Source organism: Somniosus microcephalus, chromosome 5 (genome assembly GCF_052327205.1).
Source record: "Somniosus microcephalus isolate GS21.2 chromosome 5, FLI_Smic_1.0, whole genome shotgun sequence".
Taxonomy (NCBI): domain Eukaryota; kingdom Metazoa; phylum Chordata; class Chondrichthyes; order Squaliformes; family Somniosidae; genus Somniosus; species Somniosus microcephalus.
This window is the reverse complement of record NC_140991.1, coordinates 109,059,905-109,082,438: the sequence shown is the minus strand read 5'-3', so window position 1 is coordinate 109,082,438 and position 22,534 is coordinate 109,059,905. Positions and strand designations below refer to the sequence as shown.

Sequence of the window (22,534 nt, the reverse complement as noted above, 5' to 3'; positions counted from 1 at the left end):
ATTATTGCACGGTGTCCGTTCATCCGTTGTCGCAGTGTCTGCATGGTCTCGCCGATGTACCATGCTCCGGGGCATCCTTTCCTGCAACGTATGAGGTAGACAACGTTGGCCGAGTCACATGAGTATGTACCATGTACCTGGTGGGTGGTGTCCTCACGTGTGATGATGGTATCTGTGTTGATGATCTGGCATGTCTTGCAGAGGTTGCTGTGGCAGGGTTGTGTGGTGTCGTGGTCGCTGTTCTCCTGAAAGCTGGGTAATTTGCTGCAAACGATGGTCTGTTTGAGGTTAGGCGGCTGTTTGAAGGTGAGTAGTGGAGGCCATCGCCACGATGGACGTCTTGGCACTCTACACCAGTATCCCCCACGATGACGGCATCGCTGTGACAGCCTCAGTACTCAACACCAACAACAGCCAATCTCCCGACGCCATCCTACAACTCATCCGCTTCATCCTTGACCACAATGTCTTCACCTTCGACAACCAGTTCTTTACCCAAACACACGGAACAGCCATGGGGACCAAATTCGCACCCCAATACGCCAACATCGTCATGCACAAGTTCGAGCAAGACTTCTTCGCTGCACAGGACCTCCAACCAACGCTATACACCAGATACATCGACGACATTTTCTTCCTATGGACCTACGGCGAAGAATCACTGAAAAGACTACACGATAACATCAACAAGTTCCATCCCACCATCAAACTCACCATGGACTACTCCTCCGAATCGGTTTCATTCTTGGACACACGAATCTCCATCAAAGACGGACACCTCAGCACTTCACTCTACCGCAAGCCCACGGACAACCTCACGATGCTCCACTTCTCCAGCTTCCACCCTAACCACGTTAAAGAAGCCATCCCCCATGGACAAGCCCTGCGAATACACAGGATCTGCTCAGACGAGGAGGAACGCGATGGACACCTACAGACGCTGAAAGACGCCCTCGTAAGAACGGGATATGACGCTCGACTCGTCGATAGACAGTTCTGACGGGCCACAGCGAAAAATCGCATAGACCTCCTCAGAAGACAAACACGGGACACAACCAACAGAGTACCCTTCGTCGTCCAGTACTTCCCCGGAGCAGAGAAACTACGCCATGTTCTTCGCAGCCTTCAACATGTCATCGATGACGACGAACACCTCGCTAAGGCCATCCCCACGCCTCCACTACTCGCCTTCAAACAGCCGCCTAACCTCAAACAGACCATCGTTCGCAGCAAATTACCCAGCTTTCCGGAGAACAGCGACCACGACACCACACAACCCTGCCACAGCAACCTCTGCAAGACATGCCAGATCATCAACACAGATACCATCATCACACGTGAGGACACCACCCACCAGGTACATGGTACATACTCATGTGACTCGGCCAACGTTGTTTACCTCATATGTTGCAGGAAAGGATGCCCCAGAGCATGCATCTATTTCTAGGGCCACTTCCTTAAGTACCCTAGGATGTAGATTATCAGGCCCTGGGGATTTATCGGCCTTCAATCCTGTCAATTTCCGTAACAGCATTTCCTACAAATACTGATTTCTATCAGTTCCTCCCTTTCATCAGACCCTATGTTCCCCGACATCTCTGGGAGGTTATTTGTGTCCTCCTTTGTGAAGACTGAACCAAAGTATGTATTTAATTGGTCTGCCATTTCTTTGTTCCCCATTATAAATTCCCCTGATTCTGACTGCAAGGGACCTACGCTTGACTTCACCAATCTTTTTCTCTTCACATATCTATAAAACTTCCTTGCTCTATGCCTCTAAGGTAGACTGGGAAACCAGATTAAAAGATATGATTGTACATAAACAATGGCAAACATTGAAAGAAACAATTCATAATTCACAACAAATACACATTCCCTTAAGGAATTAAAAACCCCATGGGAAAATTGGTCCAACTGTGGCCAAGAGAAGTTAAAGATAGTATTAGATTAAAGAAAGAGACGTTTAATGTTGCTGAAAAGAGTAGTAAAAGGATTGGGAGGATTTTAGCCTTCAGCAAAGGATGGCCAAGAAATTGAGAGCGAGAAAAGAGAATGAGACTAAACTAGCAAGAGACATAGAAAATAAAGTGTAAAAGCTTCTATAGGTATGTAAAAAGGAAGAGATTAGCAAAAGCAAACGTGGGTCCCTTACAGGCAGAGACGGGGGAAATTATAATGGGAAATAAGGAAATAGCAAAGACATTAAACAAATATTTTATATCTGTCTTCACTGAAGAAACAAACCTCATTCTGTAAGTAGTAGGGAACCAAAGGTCTAGTGAGAATGAGGAACTTAAAGAAATTAGTATTAGTAAAGGAAAAGTACTGGAGAGATTAATGGGAATAAAAGCTAACAAATCCCCTGGACCTGATGACCTACATCTTAAGGTTTTAAGAGGTGGCTACAGAGAAAGTGGTTTTGATCTTCCAGAATTCCCTAGATTCTAGAACGGTCCTGTGGATTGGAAAGTAGCAAAAGTAAGGAAGGAGAGAGAAAACTGGGAACTATAGACCAGTTAGCCTGACGTCAGTAGTAGGGAAAATGCTAGAATCTATTAAGGATGTGGTAACAGGGCACTTAGAAAATAATAATAGGATTGGGCAGAGTCAACACAGATTTATGAAAGGGAAATCTGTTGGTGTTTTTTGAGTTTGTAACTAGTAGGGTCGATACGGGGGAACCAGTAGATGCAATGTATTTGGATTTTCAGAAAGCATTCAATAAGGTGCCTCACGAGGTTATTACCCAAAATTAGAGCTCATGGGATTGGGGGTAATATATTAGCATGGATTGAGGATTCATTCACAGACAGAAAAGAGAGTAGGAATAAACGGGTCATTTTCAGGTTGGCAGGCTATAACTAGTGGGGTACCACAAGAATCGGTGGTTGGGCCTCAGCTATTTACAATCTATTTCAATGACTTAGATGAGGGGACCGAGTGTAATGTATCTAGATTTGCTATGATACAAAGCTAGGTGGGAAAGTAAGTTGTGAGGAGGCTGCAAAGACAGGTTAAGTGAGTGGGCAAGAACATGGCAAATGGAATATAATGTGGAGAAATGTGAAGTTATCCAATTTGGTAGGAAAAATAGAAAAGCAGAATATTTTTAAATGGTGAGAGTATTCAGAGGGACCTGGGTACTTGTACACAAATCACAAAGTTAACATGCAGGTACAGCAAGCAAATAGGAAAGCAAATGGTATGTTAGCCTTTATTACAAAAGGATTGGAGTACAAGAGTAAAGAAGGCTTGCAATTATATAGGGCCTTGGTGACTCCACACCTTGAGTAATATGTACAGTTTTGGTCTCTACCTAAGGAAGGATATGCTTGCTTTAGAGGGAGTGCAATAAAGGTCCACTAGAATGATTCCTGGGATGGGGGGATTGTCCTATGAGGAGAGATTGAGTAGACTAGGCCTGCATTCCCTGGAGTTTAGAAGAATGAGAGGTGATCTCATTGATACGTACAATATTCTTACACTATTTGACAGGGTAGTTGATGGGAGGATGTTTCCCCTGGCTGGTGAGCCTAGAATTGGGGGTCACAGTCTCTGAATAAGGGGTCGGCCATTTAGGACTGAGATGAGAAATTTCTTCATTCAAAGGGATGTGAATCTTTGGACTTCTCCACCCCAGAGGGCTCTGGATTCTCAGTTGTTGAGTATATTCAAGACAGATCGATAGATTTTTGGATACTCAGGGTACCAAGGGATATGGGAATAGTGTGGGAAGGTGGCGTTGAGGTAGAAGATCAACTATGATCTTATTGAATGGCAGAGCAGGCTTGAAGGCTCAAATGGCCTACTCCTATTTCTTATGTTCTTACTAAAGCCAAGGATCCCATTTTTTAAGTTGCCTTCTCATCTTCAAAGATTTGTATACATACAACCCCAGGTCTCTGTTAGTGACCCCCCCCCCCCCCCCAACCCTTTAAAATTGTACCATTTAGTTCATATTGCCCCTCTCATTCTTCCTACCAAATTGTATCCTTTCACACTTACCTGCGTTATATTTCTTCTGCCATGCGTCTTCCTATTTCACCAGTCTGTCTGTCCACCTGAACTCTTACTATAGTCCTCATTGTTTACTACAATTCTGACTTTTGTTTCGCCTTCTGACTTTTGTTTCGCCTGCAAACTTTGAAATGATACCTTGTATATCCAAGTCATTAATATATCAAAAACAGCAGTGGTCCTAATACCAACCCCTGGGGAACACCACTGTATATCTCCCTTCCGTCTGGAAAAACAACTGTTCATCGCTATTCTGACGAAGGGTCCCAGACCTGAAACGTTAACTCTGTTTCTCTCTCCACGGATGCTGCCTGGCCTGCTAAGTATTTCCAGCATTTTCTGTTGTTATTTCAGATTTCCAGCATCTGTAGTATTTTGCTATTGTGTTCATCACTACTGTCTGCTTTCTGTCCCTTAGCCAAATTTGTATCCATGCTGCCTCTGTCCCTTTAATCCCATAGGTTTTAATTTTTGCTAACGTGTCTATTATGTGGCACTTCGTCAAACGCCTTTTGAAAGTCCATACACACATCAACTTCATCAAAGAACTCGATCAAAGTCAAACACGATTTGCCTTTATCAAATCTGCGCTGACCATAATGAATATGAAAAAGGCTAGCAGATAACATGAAGTGGAAATAGTAAGGGTTTTGTAAGTTCATTTAAAAAGTAGAATTAGAGCGGGTAGGACCACTCTGGATGAAGTGGAGAGTAATTGTGGAGGATGAAAATATGTCTGAAATATTAAATGTTCTGCATCATTTTTTATAAATGATGATGAAAATAAGAACATAAAAATACTACAGGAGGATATGGAACAATTGCTAGCCAGCTGGCTAAATGTTTCAGTTGTACAGAGCCTTAGTGAAACCCCATCTGGAGTATTGCATTTAGTTTTGGGCACCGAACCTCAGGAAAGATATATTGGCCTTGGAGATTAAGCACAATGATACCAGGTCTTAAAAGGTTAAATTATGAGGACAGGTTTGCATAAACTTGGCATGTATTCCTTGAGTTTAGAAAGTTGTGGGTGATCTAATCGAGGCGTTTAAAATGATAAAGGAATTTGATGGGGTAGATACAGAGAAACTATTTCCTCTGGGGGAATCCAAAACAAACGGACACAATCTTAACATTAGAGCTAGACGATTTAGGAGTGAAATTGGGAAGTACTTATTCACACAAAATGTAGTGGAAATCTGGAGCTCGTTCCCCCCAAAAGGCTGTGAATGCTAGGTCAGTTGAAATTTTCAAGACTCCGATCGATAGATTTCTGAAGTGTCAAGAAATATGAGACAACGGCAGGTAAATAGATTTGAAGTACAGATCAGCCATAATCTAACTGAATGGCTGAACAGGCTAGATAGTTTTAATAGCCTACTCCTGTTCCTATTCTGTGACGTAGAGTTAAATCATGGAGACAAGTGCACTAAAAATATGGTGAAATTAAGTATATTTGGTCCATGCAACTTCTTGCAGCTTGCATCAAAAGCAGACCTTTCCTATACCAAGATGGATATACCAAGGTGCCGTAACCTACAAGGCTACATACCAAGAGCTGGAAAGTGGGATTAGGCTGGATGGCTCTTTTGCGGCCGGCGTGGCCACAATGGGCCGAATGTCTTCCTTCTGTGCCGCAAACTTCTATGCATAAAGCATTATCGGGTCCTGCTCTCGTCTGCCAAAATTGCTCACTATTCAGAATCATTCTGGAATGCAAAGATAAACCCCGGCTCCTACTCTCTACTGCTAACCATCTTCTTAAATCCTTCACCTCTAACAAGTGTGAGGAGCTCATGGACTTCTTTGTCTCTAAGATTGAGACCTGTTCAGCTGCCTCTGCCACTTCCCTTCCTTCCCCTAGCCCACTGGGCCAAACTTCCTCCCAGGTTTCCCCCTGCCCTAGCCCTGAACTCCCATCTTTCTCCAGTTTCTCTCCGATCTCCCCATATGACCTCTCCGCGCTCATCTTGTACATGAGACCCACTTCCTGATCCCTTGACCCTATTCCCACCAAACTGCTGACCACTCAACTTCCTTTCCTGGCTCCCATGTTAGCTGATATTGTTGACGGTTCCCTCCTCAAGTACTGAACCCCCTTTCTCAAATCTGCCGTCATCACCCCTCTCAGGAAAAAAAACCTTGACCCCTCCATCTTTACAAACTACCGCCCCATCTCCAACCTCCCTTCCCTCTCAAGTCCTTGAACGTGTTGTTGCCCCCCAAATCTGTACCCATCTTTCCTGCAATTCCATGCTTGCATCCCTCCAATCAAGTTTCCATCCATGCCACTGTACCAAAACGGCTCTCCTCAAAGTCACAAATGACATCCTTTGTGACTAAGGTAAAGTATCCCTCCTCATCCTCCTTGACTTGTCTGCAGCCTTTGACACGGTTGACCACTCCATCTTTCTCCAGCACCTCTCCACCGTCGTCCAGCTGGGTGTGACTGCACTCTCCTGGTTCCATTCTTATCTAACTAATCTTAGCCAGAGAATCACCTGCAACGGCTTCTCTACCCGCTCCCACATCGTTACCTCTGGTGTCCCCCAAGGATCTATCCTTGGCCCCCTCCTATTTCTCATCTACATGTTGCACCTTGGCGACCTCATCCGAAAACGCAGCATCAGTAACCCTCATCCATGCCTTTGTTACCTCTAGACTTGACTATTCCAGCGCACTCCTGGCTGGCCTCCCACATTCTACCCTACATAAACTTGAGGTCATCCAAAAACTCGGCTGCTCGTGTCCTAACTTGCACCAAGTTCCGTTTGCCCATCACCCCTGTGCTCACTGACCTACATTGGCTCCTAGTTAAGCAACGCCTCGATTTCAAAATTCTTATCCTTGTTTTCAACACCCTCCATGGCCTTGCCCCTCCCTATCTCTGTAATCTCCTTCAGCCCCACAACCCCATCAGATATCTGCGTTCCTCTAATTCTGCCCTCATGAGCAACCCTGATTATAATCGCTTAACCATTGGTGGCTGTGCCTTCTGTTGCCTAGGCCCTAAGCTCTGGAATTCCCTGCCTAAACCTCTGCCTCGCTACCTCTCTTTCCTCCTTTAAGACTCTCCTTAAAACCTACCTCTTTGACCAAGCTTTTGGTCACCTGCCCTAATTTCTCCTTTTCTGGCTCGGTGTCAAATTCTTTGTTTTACAGGAAACTTTCGTTTAAATTGAGGTTAAATATCTGGAACGCTCTATCCACCGGCAAAATTCAGGAGTTGGTTCAGATAACTTTTTTTACTTTTAGTTGCTTTTTTTTCTCCATTTGTGGCTGTGCAAGCGTGTAGCTGAAGCTGTTGCTTAGCTACAGAGATGCTTGCAAGCTGCGCCGACTGTTTTGAAGCTGAGCAACAGGGTTTGTTGCTTTAGACGGAGCTCTGAGCTCCGTATGTTTTAACTATAGTGCTCGTTTCTCCGGCAGTGTTGATCGACCGGCACCAGCTCGGTCCCGTCAGTGCCGAATACCAGAAAGTTTCCTGTATAATACTCCTGTGAAGCGCCTTGGGATGTTTTACTGCGTTAAAGCGCTATATAAATACAAGTTGTTGATTTATGTGATTCTTTCCCAGCTAGTACCTCAGTTCTTTCAATAAGGAAGTACGGACGAAGGCATTTAAATTGAACTGGATTGTAACAAATCCATCTATAATGTACATTTTCACTTCATGCCATGTGCACATAACTATTGAATTATCTATTTACAATGATGAAATTGTTCTAGCCACCCAACACAAAGAATGCCTGCATGAGAAGTTAAGTGTATCAAGGTGGTGGTCTTTCTTTTCAAATTGACGGTCATCAATGAATCACTATTATTTTGGAATTATATTATGTCATTTAATATCCTTCTCCAGAAGGAAACAGACTCATCCAACTATCTGTTACACAATGTGGATAGATATACGTGCATTTATTCAAAATTATATGTAAAGCAATGTCTGGTATTCTATCAACTTGGGATCACTCTCAGTATGTTGGTGGGGATTCTGCTGGAAAAATAAAGATTTTACAATGAAAGCACTGCAACTTTACTTCATTAATTGTGTTTTTTTTTTAAGGTACAAAGAATTGACAGAACAGCAACTTCCTGGAGCCCTTCCTCCAGAGTGCACACCAAATATTGATGGACCAAATGCTAAATCAGTTCAACGCGAACAGAGCTTGCACTCCTTCCATACTCTGTTCTGCAGACGTTGCTTCAAATATGACTGTTTCTTACATCGTGAGTTCAATATTGTCTTGGCTGAAATGTGTATGTGTAACAAACCAATAAATGTTGCATATATAATAAAACATGCAGCTTTCTCAAAATATTCTGTTAAGAATGGGTGGGGTGCAATTAAAGTAAACACATGACTTGGTGTCAGCTGAACACATTTTTCAACAAGTTTGCAGCATTAGAATGCCAAGTAGTGGTTGACCTAGAGTAGTGTACCTTTTATTAAAAAAAAAGGCCTAAAGGACTAGAAACTGCTCATGAAGTCAACCAGTAAATCACACTCAGATTTGGATCACAGGTCACCCACAGATTACCCAAAAGGTCTTAGGAGTTGTAAGGCTTATTATTACAGAGCTACAGTTTAAGCATAATCCGATATTACTACATACGATTTGAAATAGATACAGTAGACAATCCGTGACCGATGGGGGCAGTCTACGGTCCTGGAACGAAACAACCAGCCGGTGAATCAGTACGGTGGTCCCAGATTGGGTGGATTCCTGTAGTCTGTTGGGTTGTCCCTCGAGCTGTTGGAGGTGTTAGGCCGTCAGCCAGCATTGATCCACCTCAGAGGCTAAACTTAACCAAGGTGTTAGGCCGTAGCCGCCTCGGAAGCCTTCGCCCCTATCTGCCTGTTTTCCTCTCTCGGTCGCCTGTTTTTATACCTTATTTTGATGGGCTGGTGTCAATTTTTTTTTACCCCCTCCCAGCCCCATGAGGTCATTTTCCTCTTTATCTCTGTTCTAAAGGTCTTGTTGCCCTCTCGTAGACATCTTGTTTATCCTACAGCTACTTGCTGCGTCCCTTATCAGGCTTAGCTATGCCCACTTGAAGGCCTGTTTTTGTGTTCTGACCTCTTAATTCAGCTCTCTGTACAACTCCTTTTCTGGACTGGAATCCTTCTGTGTCATCAATTTAGACAAACTGCTGATCCAGGGAACCTGTAACAGACCATTATTTCTTTCAATCCACAATTTGTTACAACTCCTAATTGTTATTAACTGAACTAGGGGGGTTAACCAGGCCTATGTAACTTGAGTTTTTCCCTGTGTCCTTTAGCGTGCACATTTTGGCTACTGCTCCGGACACTTCTATTTCCACCTTTTTCTTTTCTCTATCCCTCCCTGACTGGTCTCTCTTGTCGTCATGCCGCTGTTCATCTCTCCTCTCGTATACTCTGCCCTTCCAAATCCCTACCCCAACCCTTCATTACTCTTCGTTGTTCCTACTCTCCTGCTGCCATCCCAGGCTTGACTCCCTCTTCGATAAGGCTATAGATCCAATTGTGCCTCTCTTGGCATCCTCCGAAGGGCCCACCGTGGCACTTGTCGCTGTCTCCTAACGAGTAGCAACCCCAACTGTCCCATCCTACTCTCTCATCGGCCTTCATGTCCAGCGTGCCTGCGGGGGGCTAATCTTGCCAATCTCCTCTCCGTCCAACTCACCCCTCCAAGCACTGACCCTGTGGACTCCGGCAGTGGATCAGCCATCACCGACCCTCTCCGCATCTCCCTCCAGAATGTCTGTTCACTTGCGAACAAGGCTCTTGCTATCCATGAGCTCATCGTGGATGACTGCATCGACATCATGGCTCTGACAGAAACTTGGCTGAGGGGTGATGACCCCTTACCCTTAAATGAAGCCTCCCCGCCTGGCTATACCTTCCACTACTTGCCCCGCCCAGACCGTTGTGATGGCGGTATGGCTCCCATCACCAAATCACACCTGGGTCTGTCTCCCTACTGCTCCGGCACTTTCTCCTCCTTTGAGCATCTTGCCTTGTTCCACCCCTCTCACCTCTCATTTAAAATTGTCGTTCTCTACTGCCCACTCAAGTACTTTCCTCCCTCAGCCTCTGCACTGAGCAACTTCTCATCCTCTGATTTCAACCTCCATCTCAATTCATCTTGCTCTCTCCTCTGAGTACACTAGCTTCCTATCCTCCCTTAATCTCTCCCTCCATGTGAACCCATATTCGCAGCCACCCCCTTGACCTTGCCATCTCTCGTGGCCTCGCTACTCCCACCATGTCAATCGAAGATACGGCCATCTCTGACCACTTCCTTGTATCGCTTCCACCCAAATCCCCCTTCCCCCCCCCCCCCCCCCCCCCCCCCCCCCCCGCCCAACCCTACTTCCTTCTGTGTCTGCCCCTGGAAAAAAACTCTCCCAAAGCCCTTACAACTGCACTTACGAAATCCCAACTGTCCAGCCTTTGGCCCTCCTTTCACCACGACATTTCTGCAGCCACCGATCTGCTCACCCTCACCATCACCTTTGATGCCCTAGTCCCTATTAAAACCAGTACTCTTGCTCACCCTGGCCGTTCCCCTGGTACGGCCCACATCTTCGCGCTCAAGTCCAAGGGACGCAGACTTGAACGGATATGGCAGACAACTGGTTTAGCCATTCACTGCCAGATCTGGCTGGACCACATAAAGCATTATCGGGTCCTACTCTTGTTTGCCAGAACTGCTCACTCTTCTAGGATCATTCTGGAATGCAAAGATAACCCCCGGCTACTATTTTCTACTGCTAACCGTTTTCTTAAACCCCTCTCCCCTGTCTCCTCCACACTCTCCTCCAACAAGAAGTGCGAGGAGCTCGTGGACTTCTTTGTGTCTAAGATTGAGACCATCCGATCAGCTGCCTCTGCCAGTTCCCTTCCTTCCCCTAGCCCACTGGGCCAAAATTCCTCTAAGGTTCACCCCTGACCTAGCCCTGAACTCTCATCTTTCTCCAGTTTCTCTCCGATCTCCCCTCTTGACCTCCATGGTCATCCTGTCCACGAGACGCGCTTCCTGCTCCCTCGATCCTATTCCCATTAAACTGCTGACCACGCAACTTCCTTTTCTGGATCCCATGTTAACTGACATTGTTAACAGTTCACTCTCCTCAGGTACAGTCCCCCTCTCCTTCAAATCTGCCGTTACCACCCCTTCCTTTAATAAAAAAAAAACCAACCCTTGATCCCTCTGTCCTTGCAAACTACCACCCCATCTCCAACCTCGCTTTCCATGCCAAAGTCCTTGAACATGGTGTCGCCTCCCAAATTTGTGCCCATCTTTCCTGGAACTCCATGTTTGCATCCCTCCAATCTGGTTTCTGCCCCTGCCACAGTTCCAAAACTGCTCTCATCAAAGTCATAAATGACATCCATTGTGACTATGACAAAGGTAAACTATCCCTCCTCGTCCTTTTCGACATGTTTGCAGCCTTTGACACTGTTGACCACTCCATCCATCTCGAACGCCTCTCCGCCATCGTCCAACTGGGTTGGACTGCACTCGCCTGGTTCCATTCTTATCTATCTAAATCGTAGCCAGAAAATCGCCTGCAGTGGTTTCTGTTCCGACTCCCACATCGTTACCTTTGGGGGTCCCCCAAGAATCTCTTCTTGGCCTCCTCCTATTTCTCATTTATATGCTGCCCCCTTGGCGACATCATCCGAAAACACGGCGTTGATTTCCACATGTATGCTGACGACACCCAGCTCTACCTCAGCACCACTTCTCGCGACTCCTCCACTGTCTCTAAATTGACACGCTGCTTGTTCGACATCCAGTACTGGATGAGCAGAAATTTTCTCCAATTAAATATTGGGAAGACTGATGCCATTGTCTTCGGGCCCTGCCACAAACTCCGTTCTCTAGCCACTAACTCTATCCCTCTCCCAAGCATCTGTCTGAGGCTGAACCAGACTGTTCGCAACCTTTGTGTCATATTTGACCCTGAAATGAGCTTCCGACCGCACATCCGTGGCGCAACTAAGACCGCTTATTTCCACCTTCGTAACATTGCCCGCCTCTGCCCCTGCCTCAGCTCATCCATGCCTTTGTTACCTCTAGACTTGACTTATTCCAACGCACTCCTGGCTGGCCTCCCACATTCTACCCTACGTAAACTTGAGGTCATCTAAAACTCGGCTGCGCATGTCCTAACTTGCACCAAGTCCCATTCACCCATCACCCCTGTGCTCGCTGACCTACATTGGCTCCCAGTTAAGCAACGCCTTGATTTCAAAATTCTCATCCTTGTTTTCCAATCCCTCCATGGCCTTGCCCCTCCCCATCTTTGTAATCTCCTTCAGCCCCACAACCTCCCCGCCCCCCCCACCCCAGCCAAAAGTTATCTGCGCTCCTCAAATTCTGCCCTCTTGAGCATCCCTGATTATAATCGCTCAGCAATCGGTGGCCGTGCCTTCAGCTGCCTAGGCCCTAAGCTCTGGAACTCCCTCCCTAAACCTCTCCGCCTCTCTACTGCGCTTTTCTCCTTTAAGACTCTCCTTAAATCCTACCTCTTTCTGCCCTAATTTCTTAAGTGGCTTGGTGTCAATTTTTTGTCGTCTTACACTCCCGTGAAGCGCCTTGGGAAGTTTTACTACTTTAAAGTCGCTATATAAATACTTGTCGTTCTTGTTCTTGAGAAAGTAGGACAGTTAACATAGGACCGGGAATAGGCTATTCGGTTCCTTGAGCTTGTTCTGCCATTCTTAATCTAGAACTTGCTCCTTGAAATCCCTTTGTAGAACCTCAAACCTACTATCTATGTAATTGGTTCCTACATGAACCACAACATCTGGCTGCTCAGCCTCCCTTTCGAGAACCTATTGTATTCACTCTGATGTCCCAAACCCTGGCATCTGGGCACCAATATATCATTTGGAAATCTGGATCATGTCTACCTCTTAACAATAGGTTCCCCACAATCATCTCTTGCTTATTCTTACTACCTGTACTATTTCCTTCATGGTTAACCACTTGCTCCCCAGTGCTTTGTAGTTGCTCATGACTACACTAACCTGTGTCACCCTTTTTTTTTTAAAATCCACATCACTGGTACCTAAACAGGTATACTTACTAGACAAATTCAGCTCCATAGATGATTCACTTTCTACCCTTGCCTGTCACTTCTTGCCCTGTCTGCTGATCATCACCCAGTCTCCTTTACTATCTTCTCTACTTCTAGCAACCTGAGGATTCCACCCCCTGGAATGTCTGCTCCAGAAAATGTTCTTTCTCCCGAATGTTGCGGAGTATGCCTAGTTGACTCTCGAGCTGTGCAACTTTCTGCTCAAGGAGTGCAACCTTTGTACACTTCATACATATATGTATTTGCCCTGCATGCAGAGTCCAGGCAGGTCCACATCCACATATCACTCCAGACTCTGATCCTGTGATACCTATTTATATATTTAATCCGACAGATACTTAACCCAGATTTATTTTTTATTAAATTAATTTCTATTTACTGAGTCCAATTTTATTCTTTTCACTTGATCTGTTTTGAAAGTCTTATGTCCTACCCCCGAAGCTATTGTATAATAAAAACTGTAAATTAGAGTTCAGAAGGATATTTAAAAAAAAATCTTAGTTCTTTCTTGCCACTATCATGGTGGGTAGGAGCAAATAATCCAATAATTGATTGTTGGAGCTTGTATTATGAAAAGGCAGCGGCTGACTCGCCTGCTAACAGTCTTAGGTGGTGGTGACACCGTATGTAAATGAGAATTAACCTGATTTTTTTTTTCCTTCAGATCAGTCTTCTTATCTTGAACTGTTGGTGTAATGTAGGCAGATATTCATTATTCCTCTTGGTGCGAAATTTGTTTTTGATGCAGCTTTTCATGCTACTCCTAATACATACAAGCGTAAAACTCCTGAGACCAGAGCGGAGACAGAACAATGTGGACCAGACTGCTGTTTATTTCTGGTAGGGGACTTTTCCATCCACTTAGCATGTTGTAACATTTTAATACTGAAGGAAACTAATAAAAAAAAAAAATTTAAGTTGACTTCAGAACTTGTAACTTCAGTAAGATGGTAAAATAAATGTTATGGCTACTGTAGAGAAGGGATTCTCAACCGGGGATCCGCGAGATAATTTCAAGAGGTCCACGCCACAGGAGATCAACTAGTTTTAGCAGGTGGTTTTTGGTGGACCCGCCTCATTGCTGCCGCCTACAGGTGGCAACCTGCAGGAAGGGCAGTGGCCGGGTCTGGTCTCCCCGGGCTTTCAGTGGCGGTCGAGGCGCGCACTGCCTGTGGATGCTCTGCGAACCAATCGAGAGAGGCAGGTGGAGGAAGAAAATGGGCTAGCTTCTGCGGGAAAGCAAAGACTTGGGGCCCGTCTCACTCTGCCAAGCCAGCCCGAGGCCTCCGTCTCTTTTAAATCGTCACTGGTGGGCCTGAGGAGGAGGGGTTGGGGGGGGGGGGGGGGGGGGGAACCCCAAAGTAGCCATGGCGAAGGTGGTGGTGCTGGACAACCTGTCGCCGTTTTTCAACCCTTTTCAGTTCGAGTTCGCCTTCGAGTGAATCGAAGGTCTGTCGGCGAGTGAGTGGGGCCTGGATGCGAGGGCTTCCAGGTGCCGTAAGGTGGGTGGAAAGTTGTCCCTGTTTTGAATTGAGGGACTGAGGCCTAGTGATCTTTGACAGTTGCTAATGGCAACCATGTGAGGTGAACCCCCATTCCCACCCTTCACACATCCACTTCTCCCACCCCACACCCATTTCTCTTTCACAGGAGGGTGCCTCAGAAGCAAAAAAGTTGAGAACCCCTGCTGAAGAGGGTTCACTTGAAAGTTCACCTCCTGGACCATGTCTTTAATCAAGCAACTAGCCCCACCATGGCCTCGTGGCGTTACTGAGAAGAGAACTTGCAGGTTGAGGGATTATCGGAGCAAACTTAGATTCCATGATAACAGGTTTGTAAAAGACATGGATTCATGCAGCCCCATTTCAGCTGAGTTCCTATATCTATGTTTCCATTTGTGAAGCATCTTGGGATTATTTTTGTGTGAAAGGCACTTTATAAATGCAATTTTTTATTGTTAGAAGTGCACAGCACTACATTCTCAGAATGAATAGCACAAACAAATCCGCTTTAGCCTATAGTATGGTTACATTGTTTTAGGATGGAGCAAAGGATTTTGCAGTGGCCTTGACAGCTGAGCGAATAAAAACACCACCTAAACGCCCAGGCGGGCGTCGCAGAGGGCGTCACCCAAATAGCACAAGCCGACCCAGCACACCAACTATAAACCCATCTGAGGCTAAAGATACAGACAGTGACAGAGAGGCTGGGACAGATACTGGGGGCGAGATAAATGACAAAGATGAAGACGACAAAAAGGATGATACCACAAGCTCCTCTGGTAAGGGAAACTGAATGTGTTCTTTAAAAAGCAAAGATCAGTCAAAATGAAAAAACAAAAACTATTTGCCACTTCTATAGAAAGATAAAGTCTTGAATGGTTATAGTCAAACATCAATAAAGGGAAAGTGTGAATTAAATTGTTAAATATGCCAGAGTTTAAAAATTGTGGGCTAAAATTAGATTTCCATTTTAACAGCAGGGAACTTCTTTTGAATTGCAAGGTGATTTGCATTGCAGTTGATTGCATTCTGTTAAATATCTTAAATAAAAACAGAAAATGCTGGAGAAACTCAGCAGGTCAGGCAGCATCTGTGAAGAGAGAAACCGAGTTAACGTTTCAGGTCGATGACCTTTCGTCAGAACTGGAAAAAAGCAGGAAATGGAACAGATTTTTAAGCAAGTGAAGAGGCTGGGAAAGGGGGGAGGGGGATGAAAGAACAAAAGGGAAGGTCTGTGATAGGATGGAAGGCGTGAGAGATTAAGAGATATTCAAGGCAAAAGGAGATGGTAATGGAACAGGTTAAGAAACAAAGGATGGCTCTGGATGAAGTGTAAACAAGGGCCCATGAGTATATCATTAAATTGTAGATTGGTGGGATTGATTTGAATTAATTTAATTTGAATTAAATAAAGGGTAAGTCATGTCAGGACAGCCCGGCGCCGTAGTATGCTCCTCCTGCGCTACGTGGGAAATCAGGGACACTTCCCGTGTCCCTGACGACCATGTGCAGGAAGTGTATCCAGCTGCAGCTACTGACAGACCGCATTGCGGCGCTGGAGCTGCGTTTGGATACATACTGGAGCATTCGCGATGCTGAGGACGTCGTGGATAGCACATTTAGGGAGGTGGTCACACCGCAGGTAAAGGCTCCACAGACAGGAAGGGAATGGGTGACTGCCAGGCAGAGTAGTAGGCGCAGGCAGGTAGTGCAGGGGTCCCCTGTGGACATCCCTCTCTCAAACAGATATACCACTTTGGATACTGTTGGGGAGGATGGCTTACCAGTGGAAGGCAGCAGCAGTCAACTTCCTGGCACATGGGGTGGTTCTGCTGCACAGGAAGGGAGGAAAAGAGGGGTAGAGCTATAGTAATAGGGGATTCTATTCTAAGGGGAATAGATAGGCGTTTCTGCAGCCACAAACGTGACTCCAGGATGGTATGTTGCCTCCCTGGTGCAAGGGTCAAGGATGTCTTGGAGCGGCTGCAGAACATTTTGGAAGGGGAGGGTGAACAGCCAGTTGTCGTGGTTCATATAGGTACCAACGATATAGGTAAAAAACAGGATGAGGTCCTAAAAGCTGAATATGGGGAGTTTGGAGGTAAATTAAAAAATAGGACCTCCAAAGGTAGTAATCTCAGGATTGCTATCAGTGCCACGTGCTCGTCAGAGTAGAAATAGAAGGATATTTCAGATGAATGCGTGGCTAGAGGAATGGTGCAAGGGGGAGGGATTCAAATTCCTGGGACATTGGAACCGGTTCTGGGGGAGGTGGGACCAGTACAAACCGGACGGTCTGCACCTGGGCAGGACCGGGACCATGTCCTAGGGGAGTGTTTGCTAGTGCTCTGGGGGAGGGTTTAAACTAAAATGGCAGGGGGTTGGGAACCTGAGCAGGGAGACAGAGGAAAGGGAAACAAGGATAGAAGCAAAAAACAGGAAGGAGAAAAACAAAGGTAGCAGTCAGAGAAATCAAGGGCTTAAATCAAACACGGCCACAGTAAATAATAATTCTAAAAGGTCTAAGAGCGTTAAAAAAAACAAGCCTGAAAGCTTTGTGTCTTAATGCGAGGAGCATTCGCAATAAGGTTGATGAATTAGCTGCGCAACTAGAGGTAAACGGATATGATATGATATGATTGGGATTACGGAAACATGGCTCCAGGGTGACCAAGGCTGGGAACTCAACATCCAGGGGTATTCAATATTCGGGAAAGATAGGTAAAAAGGAAAAGGAGGTGGGGTAGCATTGCTGGTTAAAGAGGGGATTAACACAATTGTAAGGAATGATATTAGCTCTGATGATGTGGAATCTGTATGGGTAGAACTGAGAAATACCAAGGGGCAGAAAACGTTAGTGGGAGTGGTATATAGACCCCCAAACAGTAATGCGGAGGTTGGGGATGGCATTAAAAGGGAAATTAGAGAAGCGTGCAATAAGGGCACAGCAGTTATCATGAGTGACTTTAATCTACATATAGATTGGGCTAACCAAATTAGTAACAACACTGTGGAGGAGGAATTCCTGGAGTGTATACAGGATGGTTTCTTGGACCAATATGTCGAGGAACCAACTAGTGATCAGGCCATCTTAGACTGGGTATTATGCAATGAGAAAGGATTAATTAGCAATCTTGTGAGAGGCCCCTTGGGTCGGAGCGATCATAATATGATAGAATTCTTCATTAAGATGGAGAGTGAAGAAATTGACTCAGACTAGGGTCCTGAATTTAAATAAAGGAAACTACGATGGTTTGAGGCACGAGTTCGGTAGGATTGATTGGGGAATGTCACTCAAAGGGTTGACGGTGGATAGGCAATGGCAAATATTCAAAGATCGCATGGATGAACTACAGAATTTGTTCATCAGTTTGGCATAAAAATAAAACAAAAAGGTGACTCAACCGTGCCTAACGAGGGACATTAGGGATAGCATAAGATCCAAGGAGAGGACATATAAATTGGCCAGAAAAAGCAGTAAACTTGAGGATTGGGAGCAGTTTAGGTTTCAGCAAAGGAGGACAAAGGGATTAATTAAGAGGGGGAAAATAGAGTATGAGAGTAAGCTTGCAGGGCACATAAAAACTGACTAAAAGCTTTTATAGATATGTGAAGAGAAAAAGATTGGTGAAGTCAAGCGTAGGTCCCTTGCAGACAGAATCAGGGGAATTTATAATGGGGAACAAAGAAATGGCAGACCAATTAAATACATACTTTGGTTCTGTCTTCACAAAGGAGGACACATAATAACCTCCCAGAGATGTCGGGCAACATAGGGTCTAATGAGAGGGAGGAACTGAAAGAAATCAGTATTTGTAAGGAAATGGTGTTCGGGAAATTGATGGGATTGAAGGCCGATAAATCCCCAGGGCCTGATAATCTACATCCTAGGGCACTTAAGGAAGTGGCCCTAGAAATAGTAGATGCATTGCTGGTCATCTTCCAGAATTCGATAGACTCTGGAACAGTACCCATGGATTGGAGGGTAGCTAATGTTACCCACTATTCAAAAAAGGTGGTAGAGAGAAAACGGGGAATTATAGTCCGGTAAGCCTGACATCGGTAGTGGGGGAAATGCTAGAGTCCATTATAAAGGATGTAATAGCAGAGCACTTGGAAAACAGTGACAGGATCGGACAAAGTCAACATAGATTTACAAAAGGTAAATCGTGCTTTACCAATATACTGGAATTTTTTGAGGATGTAACTGGTAAAATAGATAAGGGAGAACCAGTGGATGTGGTGTATTTGGATTTTCAGAAGGCTTTCGATAAGGTCCCGCATAAGAGATTCGCGTGTAAAGTTAAGGCACATGGGATTGGGGGCAAGGTATTAACTTTGATAGAGAACTGGTTGGCAGACAGAAAGCAGAGTTGGAATAAACTGGTCTTTCTCCGAGTGGCAGGCAGTGACTAGTGGGGTACCACAGGGATCGGTCCTAGGACCCCAGCTATTCACAATATATATTAATGATCTAGACGAGGGTACTAGATGTAATATCTCCAAGTTTGCAGACGACGCAAAGCTGGGTGTGCTGTGAGGAGGATGCTGAGAAACTCCAGCATGATTTGGACAGGTTGGGTGATTGGGCAGAAGCATGGCAGATGCAATATAATGTGGATAAATGCGAGGTTATCCACTTTGGTGTCAAAAACAGGAAGGCAGATTATTATCTGAATGGCAATAGATTGGGAGAAGGGGAAGTGCAACGAGAACTGGGTGTCCTTGTGCACCAGTCGCTGAAGGTAAGCATGCAGGTGCAGCAGGCGGTTAAGAAGGCAAATGGTATGTTGGCCTTCGTAGCGAGAGGGTTCAAGTACAGGAACAAGGATGTCTTGCTGCAGTTGTACGGGGCCTTGGTGAGACCACACCTTGAGTATTGTGTGCAGTTTTGGTCGCCTTATCTAAGGAAGGATGTTCTTGCCATGGAGGGAGTGCAGCGAAGATTCACCAGACTGATACCTGGGATGGCAGGAATGACGTATGAGGAGAGATTGGGTCGATTGGGCTTATACTCACTGGAGTTTAGCAGAATGAGAGGGGATCTCATTGAAACTTATAAAATTCTAACAGGACTAGACAGATAGGCAGGAAGGATGTTCCTGATGGCCAGGGAGTCCAGAACCAGGGGTCACAGTCTAAGGATAAGGGGTAAACCGTTTAGGACAGAGATGAGGAGGAATTTTTTCACCCAGAGAGTGGTGAACCTGTGGAATTCTCTACCACAGAAGGCAGTAGAGACCAATTTATTAAATATATTCAAGAAGGAGTTGGATATATTTCTTAAGGCTAAAGGGATCAAGGGATATGGAGAGAAGGCAGGGACAGGGTACTGAATTTGGATGATCAGCCATGATTGCATTGAATGGCGGAGCAGGCTCGAAGGGCCGAATGGCCTGCTCCTATCTTTTATGTTTCTATGTAAATTGTGCTGGCAGAATGAAAGACAGCTGCCATGTGGGGGGAAAAGGAAAAAAAGACACAGACAACAACTGTGGATAAAAAATAAATATATATCCCGAGTTTATGATCTGAAATTGTTGAACTCTGTGTTGCGTCCGGAAGGCTATAAAGTGCCTAATCAAAAGATGAGTTGCTGTTGCTCGAGCTTACGCTGAGCATCCGTGGAACAATGCAAGAGGCCGAGGACAGTGAGGTCTGCGTGGGAGTGGAGCGGTGAATTTAAAATGACAGGCGACCAGAAGCTCGGGGTCCCCCTTACGGACTGAACGGAGGTGTCCCGCAAAGCGGTCACCCAATCTGTGTTTGGTCTCCCCAATGTAGAGGAGACCACATCGTGAGCAGCGAATACAGTATACTAAATTGCGAGAAGTACAAGTAAATCGCTGTTTCACCTGGAAGGGGTGTTTGGGGCCCTGGACAGTGGGAAGGGGGGAGGTATAAGGGCATGTGTTGCATCTCCTGCGCTTGCACGGGGGTGATAGCGGAGTGGACAAGGGTGTCGCGGAGGGAGCGGTCCCTACGGAATGCTGAAACAGGAGTTGAGGGGAAGATGCGTTTGGTGGTGGGATCACGCTGGAGGTGGCGGAAATGGCGTAAGATGATCCGTTGAATGTGGAGGCTGGTGGGGTGAAAGGTGAGGACAAGCGGAACTCTCTCGTGGTTCCGGGAGGGAGGGGCAGGGGTGAGGGCAGAAGTGCGGGAGATAGAACGGACACGGTCAAGGACCGTGTTAACCACTGTAGAGGGGAATCCTCGGTTGAGGAAAAAGGAAGACATGTCAGAAGCACTGGTATGGAAGGTGGCATCGTCAGAGCAAATGAGACGGAGAAGCTGGGAGAATGGAATAGAGTCCTTACAGGAGACGGGGTGGGAGGAAGTGTAGCCCAGGTAGCTGTGGGAGTCAGTGGGCTTGTAGTGAATGTTTGTCAATAACCTATCCCCAGAGATGGAGACGGAGAAGTCGAGGAAGGGAAGAGTCGGAGATGGACCATGTGAAGGTGAGGGAAGGGTGGAAATTGGAAGCAAGGCGAATGAAATTTTCTAGTTCAGGGCGAGAGCAGGAAATGGCACCAATACAGTCATCAATGTACCGGAAAAAGAGGTGAGGGAGGGGACCCGAGTAGGACTGGAACAAAGAATGCTCCACATATCCCACGAAAAGGCAGGCATAGCTAGGACCTAATGCGGGTTCCCATAGCAACACCTTTGATTTGGAGGAAGTGAGTGAAGTCAAAGGAGAAGTTGTTCAATGTGAGAACAAGTTCAGCCAGGCAGGGGAGGATGGTGGTGGTGGTTGGGCCTCTATTCAAGGAAGAAGTGGAGCGCCCTTAGGCCGTCCTGGTGGGGGATGGAGGTGTAGAGGGATTGGACGTCCATAGTGAAAAGGAGACGGTTGGGGCCAGGAAACTGGAAACTGTTAGTGGCGGAGGGCGTCGGAAGAGTCGCGGATGTAGGTGGGAAGCGACTGGACGAGGGGAGAAAAAATAGAGTCGAGATAGGAAGAGATACGTTCCGTGGAGCAAGAACAGGCTGAAACGATGGGTCTACCAGGGCAGTCCTGTTTGTGGATCTTGGGCAGGAGGTAGAAGCGGGGTTAGGGAACTATGAGGTTGGCGGCCATGGGGGGGAAGATCTCCAGAGGAGATGAGGTCAGTGACAGTCTTGGAAACGGTGGCTTGATGTTCGGTGGTGGGGTCATGGTCCAGGCGCAGGTAGGAGGAGGTGTCGGAGAGTTGGCGTTCAGCTTCCGCTAGGTAGAGGTTGGTTCGCCAAACAGCAGCACCACCCTTGTCAGCGGGTTTAATGACAATGTCGGGGTTGGATCTGAGAGAATGGAGTGCTGCAAGTTCAGAGGGAGGTACGTTGGAGTGAGTGAGGGGAGCAGAGAAATGGAGACGGGCGATTTCACGCCGGCAGTTTGCAATGAAAAGATCTAGAGAGTGTAAGAGGCCAGAGGGAGGGGTCCAGGTGGAACGAGAATTCTGAAAGCGGGAGAAAGGGTCAGCTGTGCGGGGGGAAGACTCCTGGCCAAAGAAGTGGGCACGGAGACGAAGGCAGTGGAAAAAAGCTCAGCATCTTGCTGAGCTCGAAATTCATTGAGGTGGGGGCGTAAGGGGATGAAGCTCAGGCCTTTGCTAAGGACTGATCGTTCGGGGTCAGAGAGGGGAAGGTCAGAGGAGATAGTGAAAATGCGGCAGGGGGTGAGATTGGGAGAAGGGATGGGGTCAGAGGAACGTGAAGGGGAAGTAGCTTCTGGAGGGGCGTTGGTGTCCAAGAGTTGTTGAAGCTTGCGATCCTTGACACCTGAAAGGAAGAAAAAAAGTTAACTATCTTACTAGTTCAGCCAGCCATGCTGCACAAGAGGTATGTTTCCAGGTTATGCCAATGATTCCTGTAAAAAAACTGATGTACCCATTTATTGTTCAAGTAGTGTGACAGCAAACATGAATAAA

At 46.1% G+C, this 22,534-nt stretch overlaps 1 protein-coding gene across 3 annotated transcripts in view; it reads left to right on the top strand.

Annotated features, from left to right (window-relative positions):
• Positions 1–22,534, top strand: part of ezh2 (enhancer of zeste 2 polycomb repressive complex 2 subunit) — a 108,774-nt gene that overhangs the window by 51,352 nt on the left and 34,888 nt on the right. For all 3 annotated transcript variants that reach the window (XR_015078405.1, XM_085988080.1, XM_085988079.1), the window contains exons 8-10: positions 8,084–8,247; positions 13,865–13,956; positions 15,157–15,397. Coding sequence is in view for 2 of the 3 variants with exons in the window: in XM_085988080.1 (XP_085844206.1) it covers positions 8,084–8,247; positions 13,865–13,956; positions 15,157–15,397 (497 nt within the window). In the remaining variant the exon portion in view is untranslated. The remainder of the gene's footprint in view (positions 1–8,083; positions 8,248–13,864; positions 13,957–15,156; positions 15,398–22,534) is intronic.